Genomic DNA, 24,040 nt, shown 5'->3' on the forward strand with positions numbered 1-24,040 from the left:
AAGAGGCTGGGAAGGGGGAGAGGGAAAGGCCCCCTGAATATCAGGGGGCAGTCATGAGGTACCTGCACCCCGCCAGGATGCAACGCCCACTTCAGACATGAGTCTGCATGCGCTGCTGGAAACGCTGACCATAGTCCGAGGAGGTGTATGAAAAGCGGGTTGCCGTGGTGTATTTTCCCAGGGGGTCATATGTGTCGTAGGCCGCCCGGTCCAGGGTGGGTGGTGGAGGCTGACTGTAACCCAGGCGGTAGGTGGCATAGCCGGCACTCGGGGGGAAGCCCGAATGACCCCCATAGTTTTCATAGGAGAGTTGGCTGGCCGTGTCGGCAGTGGCTGTGCCTGGTGTGGGCCCCGGGACTGGGTCTCCACTGTAGTCGGAGGCAGGGCCGCGGCCGTAGCTGCTGAGCTGGGCGTAACCGCTGGAATGGGAGAGGCGCGAAGACGGCCGCCCGTCATAGCGAGCTGGGCCAGGGGTGCGATAGTCCGTGTAGAGCACCGTGCGGGAAGATGGCCTGTCCTCATGGGCACGAACGTTGTAATAGCCATTGGTGGGATCCTGGGGGACCAACAGGGAGGGAAGGACTGCAGCAGCTCAAGTGGCAGCTTCACAATTGCTGCCGAGCACAAAGAATGAAAAATGGAAAGGAAAACCCCCTCCAGAACCAAAGTTGTGCCTGGCAGTGGGAGCCCTCCCCCCAAGTGTTTGGATGCTACTGTTGATGCCAATGGCTGGAGGTGGTGGGTTCTGAGGCAACTCCTTCAGTGAAGCTCCTCTGCTTCATAGCCACGAGGGCCCTGGGAGTCCACAGAAAAGGGCCCAAACTGTTCCAGGTTCCATTGCAGGCAATGGCCGGCAACTCCTCCCACCTCCTGGGCTGCCCCACAGTAAAGGGTGCCATCAAGCACCCTCCCTGCGAGGCAGGCAGGCCCCAGTCAGACAGGGAGGGGGCAGGGGCTGCCCAGAGCTCTCCAGCTGGGGCCAGCAACCTCCTTCTCACCTTCAGCTCGTATTCTTCCCGCGTGTCCACTGTGTCACAACGCAAGTCCTGCTTCAGGTCCACGTCGTCCTTGAAGGACTGCAGGGGGCAGATGGAGGGGCAGAGAAAGGGCCCAAATTTCAGCTAGGCAATATATGACTGTTATGCTTCACAACATCCTGAAGTACCATTCCATTCCTATTACTCTCTTGCGGGCATCTTGAGGAACCCCTACGACCCAGCAGTTTCCCAGGGAGTTCGTCTTAGGCCAGCAGTCTGCCAGGTTCCCCATGGCTGTTCGCTCCATTGATCTCGCTCCCTGACAGATGCTTTTCCCAGCTCTGACCCACAACCCTCGACACATTCCCAACCACAAACACCCCCACAGTCTCCTTGATCTGAGCCATAATTTCAAGAGGGCGAAGAGAGGACTTGCGTGCCTTCTGACCTAGCTGGCAATTGGGTGAAAGGAGGAATATCAGGTCCCCCCTTAGGTTTTTGGGGTGAAGGAGCCGGGTGGGGAGGTCCCTCACCGAGTAAATGGCTTTCATGACCCGCGTTGCGGTGGAGACACTGGCCGTGTCCTCCTCGCGGTCTGTGTGCAGCGTCAGGGGCTCCCGGTTCACCGTCTCCACTTTGATGTCCAGCTTACGCAGGGTCACATCTTTTCGGCCTGGGCAGGAGAGTAAATGCATCCTATTTTTGATTCCTGGCAGAAGGAGAACCCCAGGGATTTCTCGGGCTGAGCCACCAGCACTAAGTAACGTTTCCCTCGCGGGATGGTTCTGGCGCCGAGGGACCAGAGAAGCACCTGACCAATTTCCCCCAGCAGAATAAAAAATCCAAGGTCTCATCTGAGGTGCCCAGGAAAGAGCCACTTCAGAGCCCAGGAAGCAGACGGTGCTTCCTGGGCTTGGCTCGGAAAGGCAATTAGAGAAACAAATGGGGCCAAGAAACTGAGTTTCGGCCAAATGAGCAAATAGAGCTTCCCCAGCTAGGAGCAGTATGCTGCTCAATAAATACCAGGTGACTGTCCTGTGGCGATCGGTCCCTCAGCTTGGCTCTCTGTAAAGCAGATCGTGCCCCAATGACCCCACGCACACCAGACACTCACTCCCTTTGCGACGTCGGTAGAGGAAACATCCCAGTGCGATGAAGCAGAAGATGAGCAAAATACCAGCTGCAATGGTGGCACCAGCAATGATGCCCACTGGCAGAACCTCTGCGAAAGGGAGAGCGGGAAGCAATGGGATCGATCAAGCTTGTACACGCTTGTACATCTCCTTGCGGGAAGGGGGGGGCAGAGCAAGTAAAGAGGGGCAGCCCCAGCCCCGTTAGAGGGAAACCCAAGAGGAACCATCGTGCTAAGTCCGAATCGACAGCAGTCTTCAAACCCAGCATCATCATCTGGGACAGGCATGGGAAGAGGACCGCTGAATTTGCCCAGCCCCCACTCCCCCCCCACTCCTGGCCTTCCCTGGGGCACAAGGGCAGCTGCTGCAGATGAAAAGCTGGTGAGAGGCCTTCCCTGGCGCTTGCAGCCACCCCTTCTGACTGCCCACCTTTCTCCTCCAACTGAATGATGGCCGTCTGTGGACCGAAGGCATTCCAGGCGGTGCAGTTGTAGCGTGTCTGGAAATCCACCTCCATCACGTTGTTGATGGTGAGGGTGGAGAGCACCCCATCCCCCGTGTTGCTCCGCTCGACGGTGTAACGCTCCAAGGTGCCCATCTCCAAGATGTTCTCCTTCCAACCCCAGGCCTTCCAGGGAGAAGAGGAAACAGTCTTTTGACATCCATCCGCCAGCCAGGCGGGCCTCCTTCCAGGTCCCTAAATACGTCCTGCTCCGAACCAGTATCTTTAACGGGGACTCACGATTCGGTCGGGGAGAGGCGTGCTCCCAATGAAGCATTCCACTTTTCCTCGGTCGCCTCGCACAGCGTACTGGGTGGAATCGCTGGAGATGATCGGCGGACCTGGAAAAACAGCAAGGGGGAAGGCTCTTAAATATATATATATATATAAAATATTGTGTTTGCGACTAAAAATATAGTACATAATATTTTTTAAGAATGAGAAAAAGAAACCAATTTGTTTTTAAAGTGAGTTGAGGGAAGGAAGTGAGAGATGGGACAGTCACGAATGTATGCCTTCGGGAAAGAAATCAAAAACACGCCAGCGGCACCCTCTCCCTATGCCATCCCCTGCACCCCAAGAGCCGGAGGGGCCCGTGCGAAGGCAGGCAGCTGCGCACTCTGATCACAAAGCCTGGGGTTCATCCAGACCCAGACAAAGCAGCTGCCCCGTTGGTGAGAGGCGCCCGTGCTTTCACTCACCGTTGACCAAGAGGGCCACTTCACGCTCACCCACCCCGATCCGTGGCACGATGGCCTTGCAGACGTACAGCCCTGCGTCCGACTGCTTGACAGACTTGAGGTGCAGCTGGTTGCTGTTCCCGAGTATCTGGGGGTGCAAAGGGATGCAAGATGCCTTTGGTGGGGGGAGAGTGGGGGCAGGTCGATCATGGGGCAGCCCTTTTCCTCCCTCCCTCCCTCCCGAGAGAACCCAATCAAGACATGAGTGCAAGCCTCATCCCAAACTGGAGCTGCTTCTAAGAAAAAGTTGCTTGAGCCCTCATCCCCAAATCTGGTCCTCTGGGGCAAGGAGGGAACGCACCATGTTGGATTCCTTCTTGGCCCAGGTGAGGGTCAGCGGGGGATTCCCAGTCCACACGCAGGTCAAGGTGACATCCGAGCCAATATCCGTGGTCAGGGGCTTTGGATCCACCACAATTCGAGGAGCGACTAGCAGAGGAGAGCAAGGTAAGAGATGGCATGGCAGCCATCCCTTTTCCCTCAAAGGCCCAAGGGGAGACCAGAGGCCCGGGGGCTGAAAGTGGGAGGGACTGCAGGGAGGAGGCGTGGCTTCCCCAGAAAGGCTGCTCTCTCTCGTCTTGGCCTTGGCAGCCGTGCCCCCCACTCACAATGGACGTCCACCAGGGTGCTGACATTGGTGCTGCCCACGTCATTGCGCACTTCACAGGAGACAGGCTCTGTGAAGAAGGTGTAATCCACCTGTGTCTCGTATTTGCTCTCCTTGGCATCCTCAATCATCGTTCCGCCTTTTGCCCACCTGGCAGGGTTGGAGGAGAGATGTCCCATCAGGCTGAGCATTCGGGTAGTCGGAGGAACCTCCCTGCAAGAGCAGGCGAGGGTCTGGAGGCCCATCATTCCCACCCGACCAGTGCCTGGCTCACCTGTAGCCTTTGATCTCCGGATTGGCATTGGCCAAGCAGGTGAAGGTGACCCTTTCCCCTTCCTGCACCGTCTGTGGCTGAATGGACAGTGTCACCGTTGGAGGGTCTGCCACGCAGAAGGAACTAAGGTTAACAACCACGTGGCCCATGGCTGCCTCTTTTCTTTGATCTGATCGTGTGGTATCTGCAGATTTCTTGACCCCCATCAAGCTCCTCCTGTGCACCCTCCATGCAAATACTGTTAGCATCCTCTTTTGACAAGCTTTGCCGAAGGGTCTACAACTAGGCTGTCATGCCAGCTGGTCATCGTCCCATCCAGGGTGAATTCAGAAACCGAAATATTAACCAGCTCCAAGGAGGACACTTTGCTGTCTCTTCTCTTCCAATCTTTCCCAGACCCCAAGCCACGGCTGCACCCCTCCCCTTCCTCCCTGGCCAGGAAGGGCCCCTTCTGAACCAAAAACTTAGGGTCCTTATGCTACAAAGCAGCTCTCCTTACGGTGAACGTTGAGCTTGATGGAGGCCTCCTTGCCCGCAGGGATGGCATCATTGCTGCAACGGCACACGTAGACTCGCCCGATGTCCAGGTCGGTGGGCGTGATGAGGAGCTGGCTAATGGTGCTCTCTCTCTTCCCATCCATTAAGACTTCCTGGAGAGGCAACAGAAGCGGAAAGCCTGGCAACACGGCCAAGGGGAGCCGGGGAGCCATCAGAACTGAGTCCATGACTCTCTCCCGTGGCAGAAAGGCTGATCCATACACAGCTTCCCTCCCTGCACTCAGGATGGCGGCTGGGCACTGCACTCTGGTGAATAACGCCCTCCTCTCAGGGGGGGGCTGCTGGCGGTTTACAGGGCTTCGGGAGAACCTCTAGCTAAGATTCTGTGCAGTTCAGAGAACCCGCAAATCCCACTCCTGGCTGGTCTCGCCACCCCTCCCCTCCCCTCCCCAGAGTCCCCACACGGCCCATTTTGGATGCAGGTAAGTGCAGGGCGGATGCAGAGGCTCGGGGAGGGTGAAAAATGGACCTACCACAAGTTCGGGATGGCTGGAAATGGGGGCGTTTCCAGATGCCAGAGGGCCTCTGGAGCCTGGGGAGGCTGTTTTCGCCCTCCTGGAGGCTTGAGGAAAGCCTCTGGCGCCCGGGGAGAACAAAATGCCCCCCCTGCCATGATGCAGGAGGCCAACTAAGCCATGCCCACGCCCACCCAGCAACTGGGCAGAGAACCCTTGCTAAAATTTTTGAAGCCCACCCCTGCCTCCCCCCCCCCCCCCCCGTGGTGGGTTTCAAATTTTTTTACTACCGGTTCTGTGGGTGTGGCTTGGTGGATGTGGCATGGCTTGGTGGGCATGGCAGGGGAAGGATACTGTAAAATCTCCATTCCCACCCCAATCCAGGGGAAGGTTACTGCAAAATCCCCATTTCCTCCTGATCAGCTGGGACTTGGGAGGCAGAGAATAGATGTGGTGGGGCCAGTCAGAATTTTTACTACCGGTTCTCCAAACTATTCAAAAGGTTCGCTACCGGTTCTCTAGAACTGGTCAGAATCTGCTGAAACCCACCTCTGCTTCCTCCCCCCGCATGAAGGACCCCAGAATCTTCTCTGGTGTCCCAGGGGAGGCTTCGGCACAGGGTGTCGGAACTGAAGTAGTAACACAGCCTTTTGTTAGAAAGATTCCCAGCAGACAATCGTGCTCTGGTGGCAGCAGCCCTTCCCGTGCCCTGCCCCGAATCTGGGGGTAATTGCACCAATCATCACTTCCAAATTAGCCTGGAACCAAAATGTTTCAGCCATGCCTATTAAATGCCCAATGAGGTCGCCCAAATTAATGTCAACGCACCATAAACTGCTTGGGGATTAATGAGCGAAAAACGGCCTCGCCAGAGCGAGGAGGCTGCCAGCGGGAAGGTTATTTTGGATTTTGGTGGAGAGAAATGAAATTAAGAATTGGGGAGGGGAGAAGGAAGCGCTCCCAGGAGGAAAGAGGAGGTGGAGAGAAACCCATTTGCAGACTAGCAGGATTTGCCCTTCGCACATGGTGCTGCAGGCACAGAGGCTGAAACCTGCAACTCCTCCAAACACTTGAGAGATGCTTGCTGGGAATTAGGGGAGTTGCAGTCCGATATGCGGGGGGTGGGGTGGGGGTGCGGACTGAGATCCTGCCTGCCTCCCATGGCAGGTTTTGGCCCCTCATCGTGTCTGCAGAGCCAGTTTCCTCATGGTACCTGCAGACCCCAAGTGGCCCTCCCGCCAATGTCATCCAGCGTACCGTGGCAGTAGCGGCCTCAGACTGTGGCAACCCATCGCGGAACCAGATGATTGTGGCCGCAGGCTTGGCGTTCTGTGCACGGCAGGTGAGGTTGTGTGGTGTGCCAGCCCGGAGCAAGATCTCGGGGGCCCCGTCAATCATCGGGTCTTCAGGGGGAACTGCCAGGGAAGCAGACAGAGTAAGCCACAGCCAAAAGTCAAGCTGCGTGTTCACAGCCCAGACCCTGGACAGAAGACCGGCTGGTTTGGGGGCCCAACAGTTGTGCAGACCCTCCAGTCCCCATTGGGAAAAGTGGGGAGATAACAGGCACCCCCATTCCTCACACTGTTTAGAAAGCACTGAAGCGTCTGGAAAAAAAACAGCCAGCACCCAGAGCCCCTGGGAAGGTCCCTGGCCACGAATAGCTATTAACAAGGGATCGGTGGGAGGCAACTTGAGAACGTGGGAGGCAGCAGGAGGGGAGGGGGGGACCACATTGCTGGGGCTCCAGCTATGTTTTTCCAAGAAGAAATTGCCCCTCCCCCAAACACTCACTGAGGACTGTCAGCTTGGCGCGCCGCGATCGCAGGGCAGCTTCTGTGGCCTGGCATTCATACAAGGCATCGTCGGAGAGCTCTGCGTCGGTGATCTCCAGATTGAACTGGCCGGAATCTGTTACCCCAATGATCCTGTAGCGTGGCCAGGCTAAGAAGAGAGAGGCGGGTGAGCAGGAGCAGAGCAGAGAGCAGGGCCTGGTGCCCAGCTGGCATTGCCCTCCTTCCTGGCCTGCCCTGCCTGGACTTGGTGAGGCTCTGCAAAGCCCCTGGCTGCCCACTTGCAAACTCTGCCATTGGCTCTTCAAGTCCGAGAGGGCTAGGGTCTTCAGGGTAGCCCTGTCTCCACTGCAGATCTGAGGGATACCCCCCCCCCACTCTGCACCCTCCATAAGATTTGGGCTGAAGGTAGTCCCAGCCTCGTCAATCAATGGCAGAAGGTAAGCTTTGTCCTTAGGGCATCTGCAAGGAGAGGCTTGACCTCCCCAGCCAAGTGGGTTGTGTGGGGGAGGGTGCCATTCCCATTGGCCAAGAGATGAGGGGGTCAATAGCCCCATCTGGCATACGGCCCCACCCCACGAAACACAGGGCAAGGAGCGCAGCAGCCCGTCCCCACAGCAGCTTTTTCTCCTGCATTGAGTTGGGTCACCTTGGTGTAAAATTCGAGTGTCTTAAACGGTGGAGGATCACTTGTGAGGAATGAAAGCAGGCAAGGCAGACGTCTGCAGAATAAAAAATCACGGGAAACTGCCACATTAATTAATAAGAAGCGGCAGATGAATCGGGGGGGAGGGGATCTATCCCCGGCGCTTTGTGCGTCTGTGCTGGAGCGATGGCGCTGTTGGGCTGCATGGAGTGGTGGTGCTTGGAAGGAGGCTGGCTGATGCTGGGAAGGGGGGGACTTGCCCCGCAGCCCTGTCCCGTCTCCGAGGGCAGCTGGCGTTTTCAGAGATGGTGCCCTGTGGTGGGTAGGAAAGATATCCCAGGAAGAAGCCCCGTCTCCCCTCCCCCAGGGAGCGGAGAATCTCACCTTTGAGGCCTTGTCCCATTCCCAGAGCCAGGCCATCTTTGGTCCACTGCACGATCCCGGAGTAGTTCAGTACCACGCAGGACAGCACCACCTTCTGCCCGGCAACCACTGTCTGGTCCTCCGGTTCCTCGATGAAGCGGGTCTGGAGGACTGACGGGAGAGGGAGAACACAGTGGTTAGGCTGAGTTCTTTCATCCTAGTTTAATGCAACATATCATGGAAATTGGATCTGCAGAACTGCCAAGAACAGTGGCAGTCCACCTTAGAGAGGCTGAGGATGGCAACAAGCAAAAGAGCTGCAGCTCGAGCTGCCCAGGTTCTCAGGAGCCTTCTTGGTGAGGCAGACAAGGTGAATCAGGACAGCAGGGCACAGGCTGCCCAGAAGAGACGTTCGTCCCTCAGGGCTTCATGACACCAATTGAAGCTGTGAAGCAGGAAGATCTGGGAGGAAACCCCCTACCCCAAGCAGGATTGTCCTCCTCTCCCCCCGCTCAAACTGTCTCTTTCCCCCACCCCCAGGAATACCTCTTTGCCATCTGTACCTGCCATCTGGGGGAGCCTTTTCTTTTCTGAAGGATTTGTTGAAATAATCATTAATTTGTTAAAAATGTACCACCTAATTAATTGGTGTTTCCTTCTGCATTGGATTTTTAAAAGGGGGGGGGGGTGTTTCCTAGTCAATGGATTAACCAGCCAAAGGCTTCCCTTGAAGCCCCAGAGAATTGAGAAAACATGGCAGAGTGAAAGGGGGGGGGATGCCCAATGACGCAGGAGCCACTTTTTGGCACCCAAAGCACACTGAATGCCCCCAAATTCCGGGCCCAGCTTTAAATCAACTCAGCGGTGCCACCAAAACCCCTAAGTGTTTGACTGCAACATGTGTAAGTAGGGATGCCACGGCGCAAGGCATCCTTTACCCTGGGCACCCAAAGCCTAGAAGGAGCCCCCCAAGGCAAGCCCCTGGCAGAGGGTCCCTTGGGCATCACCTTTCCCATCCTCAGGAGGGAAGCCAAACCGACTGGACAAACAGCTTGACAAAGGCTGGACCCTCGACCAGCACCGGCTCTTCCCTGCCTCACTTTGCTCATCTGTTATCCTGCTTGTAACCACCGATTTTAAAACAGCAACAAAAATCACTCCGAAAACCAAATAACACTTTTATAAATGGCAATAAAGACGCAACAGGAATGGCTATGTCCACTCGCAGGGCTGCTGTGATGTGCATGCTTAAAAATCGCAGGGTGGCGTTATTTTCTGGCCTCCCTCGACACAACTGCCCGGTGTGAGTGCAGGTGCGCAGACCCAGCGAGACAGAACGGCTCCCGCATGCCAGCCACAGAGCGGCTCGGAAGAGGCGATAGCCATGATAAGCCGGCACTGCAGAGAGATTTCATTTAAGGTTGCTGTCACTTTTCTCCAGATAAGAGAAAACGCTGCAGTCCTATTGATTGTTGATCTGGGAAGGGGAAAAAAATGCCAGAACACGTCACAAGAAATAATTTGTGTATGGAGAGAAAATGTTTGCAGTACCAAGAGTCCCCTTTCTCCTCCCAGAGCTGCTGTGCCTTCCTCTCATGCCCTTGGCTCCAGATCAGGGGCATACAGGGGCAGGAAAAACAGCCGGCTGGCTGGTGGGAGACAGGACTGGGTTTGGAGGCTGCAACGATCATCCCAAGCTGGAAACCCCGGAATAAAATTTTTGGGAAAGCCACCTCCCCGTGGTTTGGAGCAAAGAGAAAAGTGGGCAAAGGCCATTCTGAAGTTGCCTTCTAGCCCAGCCAGGTGCATCTCTTCCACTGACACCAAGACCGTCTCCAAAGCAGTTGGAGCCCCTCCCGGCGACCCAGATCCATCCCCCTCCCCGGGAGAGGCTGGAAATCCCTGGCCCTTTGGAGAAAGAGGAGGCAGGTACACCGAGTGGGCTACACACCCCTGGTGCTCCCCTAGTGCGGAATTCAGTCACTGGGGGAGCGCCAGGGGTGGCCCATCACTGAGGGCCATGTTCAAAACAGAGCATGCCCCCTTCGCCAAAGCACAGGTGCTTAAAACGCCGGTTTTGTTCTGCCTCCTTCTTCCACAGCACTGGGGAGAGGGATGATTCACAGCGTCTGGTCCCAGCTGTCCCTCGATCAGCCCATCCCACTCCTCACCCCCCACCCCATTGCCCGCCTTGTCAGGAGCCCTGCCATCTCTGGGTTTTGACCTGTGTCCCTTGGGGCTCTTTCTTGAGATGCAGGAAAGGACATGGGGATGTGGTTGCAGGCTGCCCGAAGCCAAGATCTGGGGATGCCCAGTGGATCGGTAGAGCTGCAGAAAGTGGGTCAGCAGCTAGCGCTGGAGGCCGAACCTCTACATGCTAATGGACTACAACTCCCATCCTCTCGCAACACGGACATTGGTGGCTGGCAGCCAATGACAATGGAGTCACAATCATGGATCACAGAGGGCTTTTGAGTGCCAGTCCGGAATCTATTCAATGGCTCCAAGCGGCTTCCCTAAAGCCCTGGAAGACAGGAGCTTCCTCTGAACTTCCCAGAGAACAGCAGGTGGCAATGGGGGAGCTTTTCCTGGAAGGAGGCTGTAGAAAAGCCCCCATTTTCCTCATCCCCAAATTGCCTGGTAGCTTCCTCAGAAGAGAGATGGGACTTTCCACGCAGGGAGCTTCAGCAACCTTCAAACACACACACACACACACACACACACACACACACGCCTTGCTGGGCTGGGATGAGCATCTGTGGGACCAGTGTGGATGCCTTCTTTCCTCCCTCCGGGGGTCCTCCTGGCTCTCAGCTCAAGGCAAGAAGCCGGGGAAGGGAAGGGGCCCAACCACTCCCAGCCGAGGATGACTAAAGGCAGCATTAGAGCCAAGCAAGGGGGGCTCACCTCAAGCCCACCCCTCAATTTATCAACGGGAATTCTGATTAAAGTCTCTGGTCTCTCGGCTCCGGTCTCTCTCTGCTGGCTATTAAAGCAGGGCCCAAAGGAAAGCTTTTCATTTCCACCAACAGCTTTCAGAAGGAACTAAATCTCCCTGCTCAGATTTTGGCTTTTTGTCACCTTTTCTCCCCTGTGTTTCCTCCCCCTCTTTTTAATTGAAGCCTTCCCCCCCACCACCACCAAGCCCCTCACTTTCTCCCTCCATAAAAGCAACCTGGGCATTCTGTCCCTCCAAGGAACATGGAAAGGAAACAATTGGCTGCCCTGAGTATTTTGGAAATGAGAGGGAGGGTCCCGGGAATTGCCCTTGCTTGGGCACAGAAGAGATGGTAGTGCGTGAATCTGGGAGGGGAGGGCTGGGTGCAAAGGAAGGATGGACAGCCAGGGACAGAACAAACTGCTCTCCCCTTGCCTCCTTGAGCTCCCCCACCCCCCACCCAAGGAGGTTAAGCAGCACTGCCCATCTGCTGCAAAGCCTCCCCTGCAATCTGCCAGGGGTGCTGTACAGTACATTTGATGGCTGGCTGCAGACCCCTCCTTAGTTTAGTTTAGTTTAGTTTATTCATACTTATATGCCGCCTTTCTCCCGAAGGACTCGGGGCGGCTCACAACAATAAAACAACAGAACAATAAAAATTAGCACTAAAATAATCCAATTAAAATCCCCAACAGATTAAAACTAACAACTCCCAGCAGATCAGGAGATTTGTTGGAAAAGCCATGTCTTCAGGTCACCGTGGAAAGAGCGGCTCCCCTGCCCCCCACCTTCACTCCGCCAAAAGCATTTCTCCAGCCTCAAAAAGGTGGAAACAAGACAGCCGACTTGCCTTCAAAGCAGCAAAGGAGACGAACAAAGATCTGCCAACTAGTTGACGGGGAACAAATTTAGGTCTGGGGAATGGAGAGAGGAAGGAGGGATTTTGACAGGCACAAACACCGCAGAAGCTGCCAGACATCAAGATTTGGCAACATCAAAGTTTACATCAGAGCCATTACCTATTGTGTGCCAGGGGAGCCTCTCTGGCCTACATCTGTCTGGCAGGCACTCTCTGCAGTGGGGTACGGGGGGGTCCCCAAGGGGCACCCATACAGGCTCTTTGCCTGCACAGGCACCACAGCTCCCGGCTGCCCTCAGGGCTACAGCAGCGACCCTGGGGGAATCCCACCCCCAACATCTGCCCCCCAAAACAGAAGAGCTGAGCCAGAGAGCTGCCCTTGTGAGCAATAGGAAAGTGATGCCCACAGAGGTGCCCTTCTCTTTGGGTCCTGCCCAGAAGGACCCTCTCCTTCCAAAAGGGCAGCTGCCCCAAAGGGATCCACAAAGATTACACCCGCCCCCGCCCCCCAGCTTGCTTTCTTTTAGCCCCAAGGCTCCCATGTTTGGGGACCCCCACAAGCCTCCAAGACGAGGTCAGGAAAGATAAGCAAGGGGGAGCCAGACACCTGCCAGTCTTTATCTTCCCAAATGCTGACCTGGTTAGCACATCCCGCTTTGTCTCGACTGCTGGCGAAGGAAGAAAAGCTGGCAGCGTTCACGTGGAATGGGGAGCCCTAAATCACAGTTTACAAACCACAATGACCGTTCCAGACATTAAACTAAAAATAAACCGGCTGTATTGTGGCTTAAGGCCAATTTGAAACGGGTTGTCTAATCTCTGTTCAAGGGCATTCAAATTGGTGGCGGGGAAAAGAAGGGGGGGATTATCAATTACCCTGGAAGGATTCCCAATCCTGGGATATTCGTAGGCAGATTAATCTGGGCCATGGGAGCCTTTTAGCATCTCAGTCTCTGAATGGAAAGTCTCGGGGGGGGGATGCCTGGGAGGGCCGCCCTCTGGTCTTGAAGTGAGGATGGGACATTTGGGAGCCCTGCACCCATGTTCACCCAGAGAACCACCCTGCAGTGTAGGCCATTTCGCTATCCTGATCATATCATCCCTGCAGAGAACTTTGGAGCGTCTCGAGAACTTTCTGCCTCAGCTTCTTCTGCTCAAGCGGCAGCACTAAGAACCCCACAATAAATCCAGAGGGGGCCCCAGAACTGTAGGGCGGCCTGTTGAACTCCTGAAAACGACTTTGCCAATGTTGCTGGGAGGCTGTCCTAGCCCCCCTGAAACATGGGGGAGAGAAGGCTGCCTCCCCACCCCTAGCTACGGTTAAGTCCCATAGCCACAGACTGGAGCAGCAGGGCACTCCAGAGCCTCCCGGGAGAACCAGAAGCCCCTTGTGTCTTCATGCCTCCGGCAACCCGCTTGCCTGTCCTCCCTCCCTTCCCTCCCCTCAGGGAAGCCCCTGAAGCTGCCAGCCAGGCAGAGGGCGCCTGGGGGGAGGGGAGCTCAGGCTGGCAGCAGCTGCACATAGTCGGGAGGCGGGGGCAGTAGGGCAAAAGTTGGGGTACCTGGACCTTGCAACACCTGCAGCGTAAGTATATTAATCCCCACCTGGGAAAAAGAGGGCAATAAATGTTAATTTAAAAGCAAAGCAATGAGTCAGCCTGGATACTAAGAGTAAATACTTAAAGAGTGCTAGGATCAAAGCTGTAAATGTGTGAGGGTTACAGATGTGAGAACTCTTGGCTCAAAGGGTTTGAATGCTGCCAACTCAAGAATAACTGGAAGGAGCAGAAGGGGGTTGGTGGGAGAAGGTGACACACAGATCTGCCCTCCTCCCCTCCCCAGGGGTAGCTTTCGAGAGAAAAAGCTCCCCGCCTTTTCCCCAGGCACTCTTTGGCTTGGGTAAGTGCCCCATGAGGGTCTGGCAGAGTCTTGGTGCTCTGGCCGTCCTGGAACATGCACTTTGTGTGGGGCAGGCCTGAGCCAAAGCCCCTCCTGGCAAACTGGGGGTCTGCAGCTGCTTTCTCTGCCCAAATGATGCCCTCCTCGCCAGTTCTCCTTTCACCGTCTTTCCCGCAGGAGCAAAGGGCCTCGATTGCTTTTGACACCAATCTCACAACAAATTTAGCACCTCATTTCCTGGCCCGATCAAATATTCCACCTTGATTATTCCACTGCCACAAGACGGGGCTTTTCACATCTAAACAAGCGGAAAACACCTTTGCTGGACGTCAGACTCAATCAGTGTCCAACCTCTTGGCAGAAAAGGAAGAAAAAAGCCCAGCAAGGCCCAGAAGCAGGATGGACAAGGAGAGGAAGACACCCCCACCCCACCTCCTCTTTCTACCTCTGAGTGGGAAAGATGCGCCGGGGGGGGGAGGGGCAGCCTGGCTCATTACAGGGCCCCCAGGGACCTTCAGCCACCTCCTGCCTGCCCCAGAGGCACCACCTCGGCCACCCCAAAGGTCCCGGAGGAGAAAACCCTTCAGGCAATGACCAGGTCCCCACAAAAGGCTAGGACAAGGTTTCCCACTGGTCTCCAAGCCACCCCCACCACCCTATACTGGTAGAGTCAAGTATGCTGTGTGAATGCAGGCGCTGGCTGGGGACTCTTGCTAACAGCTCCTGGAGCCAAGGCTGGTGTGGTTGTGGTTCGTGGTTGTGGTTGCTGCCTCTGACCAGCAGAGGCTCTCCTTGGCTTGGGATGTGCGGGGGAGGAGAGGTTGGGAGGGAGAAACCCCCATGCTTCCCAGCTCTCTCTCTCTCTCTTTCTGCCCTCCAGGAGCCCCAGAGCTAACTTCCTGCAGGGTTCAATCTTTCTCCAGCCTGAAGGAGAACAGACAAATTCTTTTGGACCCATCTGCCGCTGCTCCTTGCAAATGTCCCTCTGTGTGCGCGCGCATGCACATGCTGGGCACCCCCGTTGCAGAGCCCCATTTTGGGGGGAGCAGGGAGCAGCTCCAGCTTTGTCCACTTCACAAGTCCGACTTTTGTGGCTTCTACTTTTCATTCCCTGGCCTCCTAAATTCTTCTTCCAGGGAGGAAGGGGGCAACTCCTCATTCCCCCTCCCACTCCCCAAGTGCAGCTGGGTCTGTGTCCTCTTCCACACAACCGCCAGGCCCAAGGGGAGCCCAGTGATCTGCCAGGTGCGGGGAATAATTGGAAGAGACAGCTAATGAAGGGGCATTCATCAAACTTCTGCCAGCCTCATCACCCCAATCAATTAAAAGAGAAGGAAGCCGCCACCCAAGCCCTCTGCAGGAGCATCCCACCATCGAGGGGGAGGAGAGGACGGAAAGGGGGGGGGAGAGAAAATTTCTGGCCCTGCTGGATGTGCAGGAGGGAACCGTAATTAGTCCAGAGAAAACATAAGGAAAAATTTCAATTAAAATGATGTCAAGAGGAGCTATAAATACAGGCCTGGGTTGACACAAGGAAATTGACTCTTTATTTTCCTTCCTCAAAGATTCCTAAACATTTTCCACCTAATAAATAACATTATCATTATCAGAATTATTATGAGGATTATTAAAAAGCTCCATCCAACCTCAGGCTTCAAAAAGCAATATATGAAGTCCTCCCCAACTCCGAACAAATTATACTGTTTTCAGCACACAAAGACAGGAATAGAACTGCGCCCGGAGGAGAGCCGGGGAGGGGGAGGGGGACAGGGAAGAGCCCCTAAAACTAATGAATAGCATTACTGCCTTGCAGCAAACAGCTCCATTTATCTGGAGAAACAGGGAGACGGAGGAGGGGAAAGGCTGGTGCAGCTGAGCAGATAAACTTCCAATGGGCAGCAGCGGAATCTGGGGCTTGGCTGGGGAGCTGGATCAAGCCAGCAAAAAGCCAGGATCCGAGAGACTGAGCATAAAGCAGCAGTTACAACACCCAAAAAGGCCCAAGATCAGAGGAATGGCAAAAGCTAGCAATCCCTGCAGCCGGGATCCAAGGAAGCCCCTTCCGATGCCTGTTCCTGGGGAGAGGGCAGCTTTTCCCTGCCCCTTTGGGGTCCCCACGGAAACTTTGGCCCTGGGAAAGCTAACCACAGTCTGCCTCTGAAATTGGGAGCCCTTGCCAGAGGCAGGAGAGCCCAGAGGTCTGCTTCTTCCCGGGGGGGGGCACTATTCCAGCCCACTCCCCACATCTGCTTGTGCTTGTGTTCAGCTGCCCTTGTTGTCCCAAGAAAGCCTCAGAGCCATGAGAGGCCCAGAGAAAATCCTGCTGGAAGCTTTCTCCTGCTTTGAGGGCACCTCAAGAGAAGCACCTGCCAACATCCACCCACCCTCGTCCCCCGCATTTAATTTGGCAGATGAGAAGCTGCAGCTAAAACACCTATGAATGTTTACATAAAATCTGGGCCAAGTGCAAGATTTATTTTTCTGGCTGCTCAGTGCAGAAGAGCCGGTGTTTCCAAAGTTACAAGATCCGGGTTTGTGTCTATCTTGAGAAACCTCAGAGAAACAAATGTTGGTCTCTTAACAGCAGTTCCGAAAGCCCCTGCCCAGCTCCTCCTTTCTGGAATAATGCTGCTGCCAACTTTATGGGCTCAGCTGGGTCCACTCCCCCAAAGCTCGCTCCCCCGGAAGAGGTCTCTGGGTTAACTGGGCCCCACACCCGCCTCTCCCTTGTCTTAAAAGACCTTCACAGGAACCCTTGATTTCGTCTCCCACCCCAAAATAGTGCAAATGGTGCTGTGGCAGCCCTGGAGGAGTCCCAGAAAAAGGGGGTGCTCCCAGCCCTCCTCCCCCCCAAACCTCAGCAGGGGTGCAGCTACGAGCCCTGAGCCCCTCTGTTCTGCCCTATGCGTGGAGAGCCCAGCTGCTTGAGCTCAAGCCGGGAGAGCAGGGGTTAAGCGCTTCTCCACTCTGCTGGAATCTGCAGTTCTTCCCTCCTTTCTTTTGCTGGGGAGAGAATTTTTCCGCCTCCCCCCCTCCCTCTTCATCTCCTTTTATAAATCAGAGGCCCAAGGAATCCAATTATCTTGCAAGCCCCTCGGTGGCCAGGGCAGCTGGAACAACACAGCCCCCCCCCGCCTAGCAGAGCTCCCTCCATACCGCGGCCCCTCCCCCAGCTGCGCCCCAAGAAGCCTCAGGGGCCCCTCCACTTGGGGGCTCCCTGGAGTGGACGGAGGCAGAGCAACCCCTGCAGTTCTGAGGGTTTCCATCTGCCTGACTCCAATCCCCCAGGGGTGGGTGTGGGGGTGAAATCCTGCCCCCCCCCGGTTCTTTCCCCCTAGGGAAAGGACTCAGCCGGGTAGAAAGACAAAGGGGGCTGCTGGAGAAGGAAGGGGGCTGCCTCTCTGGTGGCAAAGGAGCAGCCCCTCTGGTCCTTGGTCCCCTGCTCCAGCTTTCTTCCTAACAACAGCCCTGCAGAGTCAGCCCAGAGCACGCATGCGCACACACACAGAGACCCCAGTCCCATCTCCCATTTTGCCAGGCGGGAAAGCTGAAGCCTAGGAGTAAATGAAGTGTTTAACATAAAAGATGGCCCCCTCTTTTTCTCCTCTCCCATGAAGAAGTCCTAGGGGAGGAGGGGCAGATGAAAAGAGAAATGGTCACCCAGAGAGACTTGGGCCGTGTGGGCCAAGAGCTCTCCTCTTAGCAGTGGGGGGCCTGGGTGGGGGGGGCACATTTCTGTAATGGGGTTTGCCCATTAGGTGCCAGGAGGAGCTGTCCCCATCGCTGGCCTGGCTTTTTTCCCCCCACCCATGTTTCCTTGCAGGTAGCCAGCAGCTCCCTTGGAAAAGTAGGTCAGCACAGCCAGCTTCGGCAAACTCTGTCTTTCCCCCCCACCAGCCAGTCCCCATTCAGACCCCCAAATGTCTTCTTCCACAGCTCTCCCCCAGCGGCCAAGAGGCCTGGAAACTTCATGGCAGGAGGGTTGCCAGGGGACCTGCAGGTGCAGAAGGTCTGGGAGGGGGAGCAGAAAAGGCCCCGGGCACTCTGAGGGGAGCTGCCAAATTCGCGCCAGCCAGGGTGGCAGGGGGAGCATTCCCCTCAGATGGGAACAAGCCCCGATACAGCCCTTAACAGAGGCAAGTGGACTCTCCTTTCTCTTGGGGGCCAGGAAAGCAGTTGGAGGGAGGCCAAAGCAGCGCAAGGAGACACATGGCGGGGGAGGTGGGAGACAGTGGGACTTGGGGAGTAAAATCATTCAAGCAGGGCATCTGAATCCTTCAGAGCAGCAGCCGGGACCATCCAGAGCCCCCGGCCAGTTCCCATGGAAGGGTGGATGGAACTGAAGCCGTTTTGCCTGCTGAAAGAGAGAAAAGCCCCCCAGGAGTCAGCAGAGCAGCCGGGGTGGAGGCAAAGGAGGCCCGGCCTTTCCTCGCTCTGCCCGCTGGGTCGGTTATGGGAGCTGGACTGTGAGGCGCAACATCTCCCCTTCGGAGGGAAGCTGCTTCACATATTAATTTTCTTCTTGAGGGCCTCACCGGATTTCCCAAATGCCCGGCTCCTCTGATTTATAGGCTAACAGCTTGGAAACGAACAGGACGACAATGGAAGTGAATATTGCCTGTTTTTATGGTCGCCCGGAGATCAGTCCTGCAAGGTTGGAAATGGATGAGCAGGTTCCCTCCTCGGTTAGGCAACTCGGCTCTTTCTGCACCCGAGTGACTCTCCAAAGACAGGAGAAAGTTGGACTACAGGCCAGGGGTGAAACCCAGCAGATTCTGACAGGTTCTGGAGAACCGGTAGCAGAAATTTTGAGTAGTTCAGAGAACCAGTAGCGGAAATTTTGAGTAGTTTGGAGAACCAGCAAATACCACCTCTGGCTGGCCCCAGAGTAGGATGGGAATGGAGATTTTGCAGTATCCTTCCCCCAGGAGTGGGGAGGGAATGGGGATTTTGCAGTATCCTTCCTCTGGAGTGGGATGGGAATGGAGATTTTGCAATATCCTTCCCCAGGAGTGGGGAGGAAATGGGGATTTTGCAGTATCCTTCCACTGTCACACCCACCAAGCCACAACTACATCACAGCCACTGTGCCACGCCCACAGAACCGGTAGTAAAAAAATTTGGATTTCACCACGGCTACAGGTCCCGTCCCCCCCGCCCCGCCCCGTTGCAAACCTATTCAGATGCTCATAGTAAAGCAGGTTTCCTCCATGGAGGCCCCGCGAAGGCCGGGCTGCCCTGTGGTTAGCAGAGAGGGAGGGGGGAAATGTGCACTTCAATTCCCAACCCAGAACACCAGAACCAACACCCAAGACATCCTCAATTTGTGTTTCTGGGACTTTCAAAAAAGGCTAGGAAGAGAGGGATCTTGCGGCCCCGTTTGGCTTCTTCAACTAGTCTGCCCCACTCGTAGCATTTCCAAGCAGGGCTTCCTGCCCCAATTCTGCCCACACGGAGAACGGCTCCTCCCTCCTCTGCATTCGTGTTGTTCTGAGATCGGGGAGGCTTAAAGCAGCAAAGCATCTCCAGCCCTATTAAAGAAGGCAAAACGTTATTACCACTTGGACTGCCTCGGGGCAGCAGCGGCTGCACCCCAATACTGACTGACTGGCTGCTGCTGCTGTTGCTCCTTAATGGCTCTCCCAAGAAGACCAGGCAGGGGGATGGAGAGCCTGGCAAGCAGGCACCGTGGTGGAGGAAAAAAAACCCAGCCAGCAGGGATGTTAATTTCTCCTCCAACCCCTCCACCTGCCTTAGTTTAATTCTTTGTTTTATTCTTGGCAACCTGGGAAATGTAAACGCTGCAGTTGCTTTGCTGGAAATATCTAATTGTCCATCCTGGCCCGTCTGCCAGCATAAACCTCCCTCTGTTTCCAAAGGGAAGGTCCGAAGGGAAACCGAGTCAGCTTGGGAGGAGAGACCGAAGCAGGAGACGCCGACACAAGGGGTCACAGGAAGTGCTTGGACACTGAAAGGCTGCAAAGGGCAGCCACTCTGGGCCAGAGATCAGGAGGGCCAGCCGGCTTTCCAGGCAGGGGTGAAATACTCCCGGTTCGGACAGGATCTCCTGCTCCGCTAGCGGTCCTGGCGGGTAGTTCGGAGAACCGGTAGCGATCCTGGTGTGAGGCTCCGCCCACCCGCCCAGTTGTTGTTACTTCCTGGTTTTAACCAGGAAGTAATGTTGTGTTTTGTACCCTCTGCACATGCAGGGCTACATGCCAGAACCGCTAGTTAAAAATACTTTAAAAAGTTAAAAAAAAAAAATCCAACATTGCTCAGCTGATCATTGGAAACTTTCCCCCCCCCCCTTTTTTTTTTTTTTTTTTACTTTTTAGGCATTTTTTTACTACCTGCTCGGGCAAATAGGTAGTAAAACAATGCTTTAAAAAAGTGGACCATGGAAAATAACTCAAGCCCTTAAGAGAAGGAGGTTTTAGTCAGTGCCCCCCCCCCGTTTGGTTCCCAAAGCAGTTCTCACCTTTGCCTTCAGAACAGCAAAGGGGAAGGCTGGCGCAGAGCGTGGCAAGGAAGTCATCTTTTTGTGGTTTTCCAAGGGGGCTGCTTCTTCTGCTCCAAAGCCCACATGCCGGGCGTGGCACTCTCCTGTGGGCAGTTAAGTCCACAGCCAGAAAGCCCTGTGGGGCACTTCATGGGAGTAGAGGGGGAGAGATGTTCAGGAGTCCTGGTTCACTTCAGAGGCTGCCATGTGTGGGGCAATATCAATGCAGCTTCATCCCAGGGCTGCAAGCAGGGTCCGGGGGGGGGGGGGCATTTCAGCAGTGGGAATACCAGTCTTTCTCTCTACCTCTCTGGGTTGGAGCAAGTGGCCTGCAGGCCATAGAGGAGGAGGAGGAGGAGGAGACGACGCACTGGGCCTCACCCGGTTGCACAGCACACAGCGTGGCTTCCCCATGGAAAAAGCCCCAAGGCTGGCAGGAAGCAGAAGGGCAGGTCGGGGCCCCTGGTTGGGAATGGGGCTCTGCCTGGCAGGGCTGATCAGCTGGGGGTGGGTGAGGGGAATCTGCAACCAGACAAATGGCTGTTCTGCTCAATTATGATATTTAAGCCCTTGGATCCCCGCCTGTAAAATGAAGCTGCTGGCTGTTTTGGCTGAGTGACGGGCGTTCCCTCCTCTGAGGGGCCAACAGAGGCCAGAGGGCAGACTCCAGATGGGGAAGCATGGACCAAAACTGGCCCAAGCACAGCAGAAGTTGCCCAATGACATCATCACGGAAGGCCACCACCCTCGATGTCACAAAGCCTCCTTGCTGTGGGTCCCTCGCTTCACTCCCCTGGCTTCTGCTCACCAGAGCACGGCGAACCTGCTTCCACAGCCAGGGGCCCCCCACTCACTGTTGGTCCCCCACCACCACTTGTGGACACCACCCACATCAACGGTCTTGCAAACTGCACCCTCCAAGTGATGCTTGCTGAAAATTGGGACCAAGGGGTGAGTGATGGGAACTGACTTAAACGTCCCTCATCCACATTTGGATGGATGAAATTTGTTGGAACAGAACTGAGATTTGAGGACTGGAGGGGAGTCACTCTTATTTTGTCTGGTTTCTGGCAGAAATCTCCATCTCTGTGGCTGTTGGGAATACTAAAGGTGCTTGCTTATTAGCTCAAGTTTAATTAATTTGTATAATATCCCTGTTAAGAACAATGGCTAATTAAGATCTCTTCCCTCCCCTCCTCCTCCTGAAAAAAGAGTGAAGAATCAGCAGTCATTAAGGAAGATGCTGGCAGCCGTCCATCAAGCTGCTTCCCGCCTGCCTTGCTCTAAACGCATAAGTCTTAATGAGGGTCTTTTAGCAGCGGAATTATCCTTCCCTGCTCCAGCAGATGCGAGGGGAGCTGGGCACTCCTTCTAGCCAGGCTGAGCAGATGTGGAACCGTTTCCTTTCCGCCTCCGCCTGATTGATAAGGCCTCTGGCTCTGGAAAGGGAAAGCTGACGGGCGGGCGGAGAGGCCCATCATCGGACGGAGGGCAGTGGTTGCCTTCCCAGCCCAGCCCAGCGGTGGAGAAAACAAGGAAGGAAAAGAAAGGAGCGAAACCCAGTTTGCACCAGCCCTTCTGACTGGCTACCAGCCCTGCTTGCCCAGTGCCTGCCCAGCTTCTGCCATGCACAGAACGGGGAAAACCCTCTTGGGACAAAGGGGCCCAACTTCCCCCTCCTCCCGCAGGCGCTGTCAAGCTCTAGTTACACGCCATAGGCAGAGCTTCGCCCCAACCTTGTCCCTCCAACTTCCCCCCACGGCAGGCCGAAGAGCAGCTGAAGCTGCATTCAGCCTTTGAGGCTGATGGGGGAAGGGGGCAGCATCCGAGATCCCCTCCATTCTTTGGTGCCCCCTTCAGCTCTCAGCCTCTGCTGGCTGCACCCCAAGCCTCCCTGTTCTGCCAGTCTTCAGCTGCAACCTTGGCTCCCCCCCCATTCCTCCTCCTCCCCCCCCCCCCCAGTGGACAAGAAGGAATGCAAGGAGACCTCCTTCCCCAGCCTGCTTGGCCTTGAAGAGGGCCAACTTCATCTCGGGAGCTGGGAAAAGGGGGGGGGACAACTTGAAAGGGCTGCTGCAAAACATTGCTTGGCAAATTTCCCTCCCACAGAGGGGGAGCCTACAGCCGGCAAAAAAAAAAAAAAGTCCCCACATTTCTATGCACAAGACTTTGAAAGGGATGGAGTTTGGCCCATATGGAACCAATTAACTCCCCCGCCCCCCCCTCCAATCGGGCTGGGTTGGCAATGCCCCCCCTCCCCCAGCAATCTAGAGAGCATTCCAGACAGAGATGGACCAGGATCATCCCCACAACCACGGCCCTAGAGCCCTGCACCCTCCCTGGCTGGGGGCTTCAGAAAGTCCGGAAAGCCATTGCCCAGCCAGGCCAGCTCTCTGGGAGAGAGGCTTCCTTCAGCCCAGAGCCAGAGAGATGCCGGGGCTTCTGCCACAGGACTTGTCTGGGACAGATCGTTTATTTCACAGCCAGGATGGGGAGGCCAGCAGAATCCCTCCATTTCCAGGCCCCGGACTCCTTCTGGTAGAGGGCTACCTCGGGCAGAACCAAGATTCTATCAATCTTGGATTTATAGAAAGGGTTTCTCCCGACAATGCTGCTGGCGAGCCCTGGGAGGGGACTTTGGGAGCAAGAGCTGGGCCTTCCTCTCTCTCTCTCCGCCTGCCTCCACGCTGGCTCTTGTGGTTGCAACACTGCAGTGATTCCACAAGCCCGGAATTTGAAGCATTTCCTGCCAGGCGAGAGAGAGAAGAGGCAGGAGGAGCTGTGGGGGAGGGAAGGGAGCCTCTGGCCTTCCAGCCGCAGCCAGCCTTGCTTTGCCTGGAGGAGATACAGCTCAAGAGCAGAAGGAGGGAGGGAGACCCTTCGGACTGCCCCTCCCTGCATCCTCTGACTGGGTGCGGTAGGGAGGCCCAGCCTCTCGGGAGGGCGAGCAGGACATGTCTTTGGCCACCAAATGGTTCCCGGAGGAAGAAGACGAAAGGACCCTGGCTGAGCCCCACAGTGGCAAGGCCCTGGCTAACAGGAGAGCAAATAGGGGCATCGCCAGCATCTGGTTGGGTGCAGAGGGATAGAAAAAGGGGGTGTTTTGTATATCCTCAAAGCCCCCCCCCTCCCAAGGGGGCCAGGCGGGACCTCCTGGCAGCCACCCAGAAGACTCTCTACAAATTGCTTTCATGGGCTGCACAAAGCATCCCAGGGGCAGCACAAAAAGCCAGAACCTGCCCCAAAGCTCCCCCTGGACTTAAGGGGGGGGGGAAGGATAGTGCAAGTACCCGCCAGAGAGAGGCAGCCCAAAGCCTCTTCCACCACAGCCCTCTGGACCCTCCGTGTCCAGCCACTCGGCTACTTAAGTCTCCAGGAAATTCTGTGTGCAAACACAGCCGCCAAGTGAGCCAGCCAACAAGTTGGCACTTGGCCGCCTTTGCCCAACGACATTGGTTGCTCACCTGGGCGAGTTTGAGGATGAGTCGATGCAGAGAGGAGAGGGGAAGCCCCCCCAGCAGCAGAGCAAGAGCACTCCCCCCCACTTCTTGGCCCAGAGAAGCAGGAGGCAAGGCAGAAGCAGGCAAGACAGCCCAGCCTGCTTTTGGCCCCAGCCCAGCAGGAGGAAGGGAGGCGTCCCGGCCCACCATGCAGGAGAGGTGCGGGGGGGGGGGATTTTTCAGAGGGGGCTGCAGCGTGGAATCCAGGCAGGTTGACACAAGGCCCTTCAGGGTCAAGTGGGAACTTGCGCATGGAACGAAGCAGCACCTTAATCCCGATGTCACAGGAGGAATTTGCAA

General features: G+C 55.8%; 1 protein-coding gene across 1 annotated transcript; it reads right to left on the reverse strand.

Moving 5' to 3' along the window:
* Positions 1 to 91: 91 nt before the first annotated feature.
* On the reverse strand, positions 92 to 23,890 carry KIRREL1 (kirre like nephrin family adhesion molecule 1). The gene is given in 17 exon segments (XM_070951557.1): positions 92 to 556; positions 999 to 1,076; positions 1,511 to 1,650; positions 2,092 to 2,199; positions 2,540 to 2,738; positions 2,853 to 2,953; positions 3,314 to 3,440; positions 3,654 to 3,781; positions 3,961 to 4,109; positions 4,234 to 4,339; positions 4,733 to 4,883; positions 6,504 to 6,661; positions 7,038 to 7,187; positions 8,067 to 8,216; positions 23,705 to 23,753; positions 23,755 to 23,832; positions 23,834 to 23,890. Coding segments are annotated over 17 exon segments (2,394 nt in total).
* Between the last annotated feature and the right edge of the window lie 150 nt (positions 23,891 to 24,040).

This window comes from Pituophis catenifer, unplaced genomic scaffold, assembly GCF_029215685.1.
Source record: "Pituophis catenifer annectens isolate HBS135680 unplaced genomic scaffold, rPitCat1.0.hap2 SCAF_10, whole genome shotgun sequence".
NCBI classification, from domain to species: Eukaryota; Metazoa; Chordata; class Lepidosauria; order Squamata; family Colubridae; genus Pituophis; species Pituophis catenifer.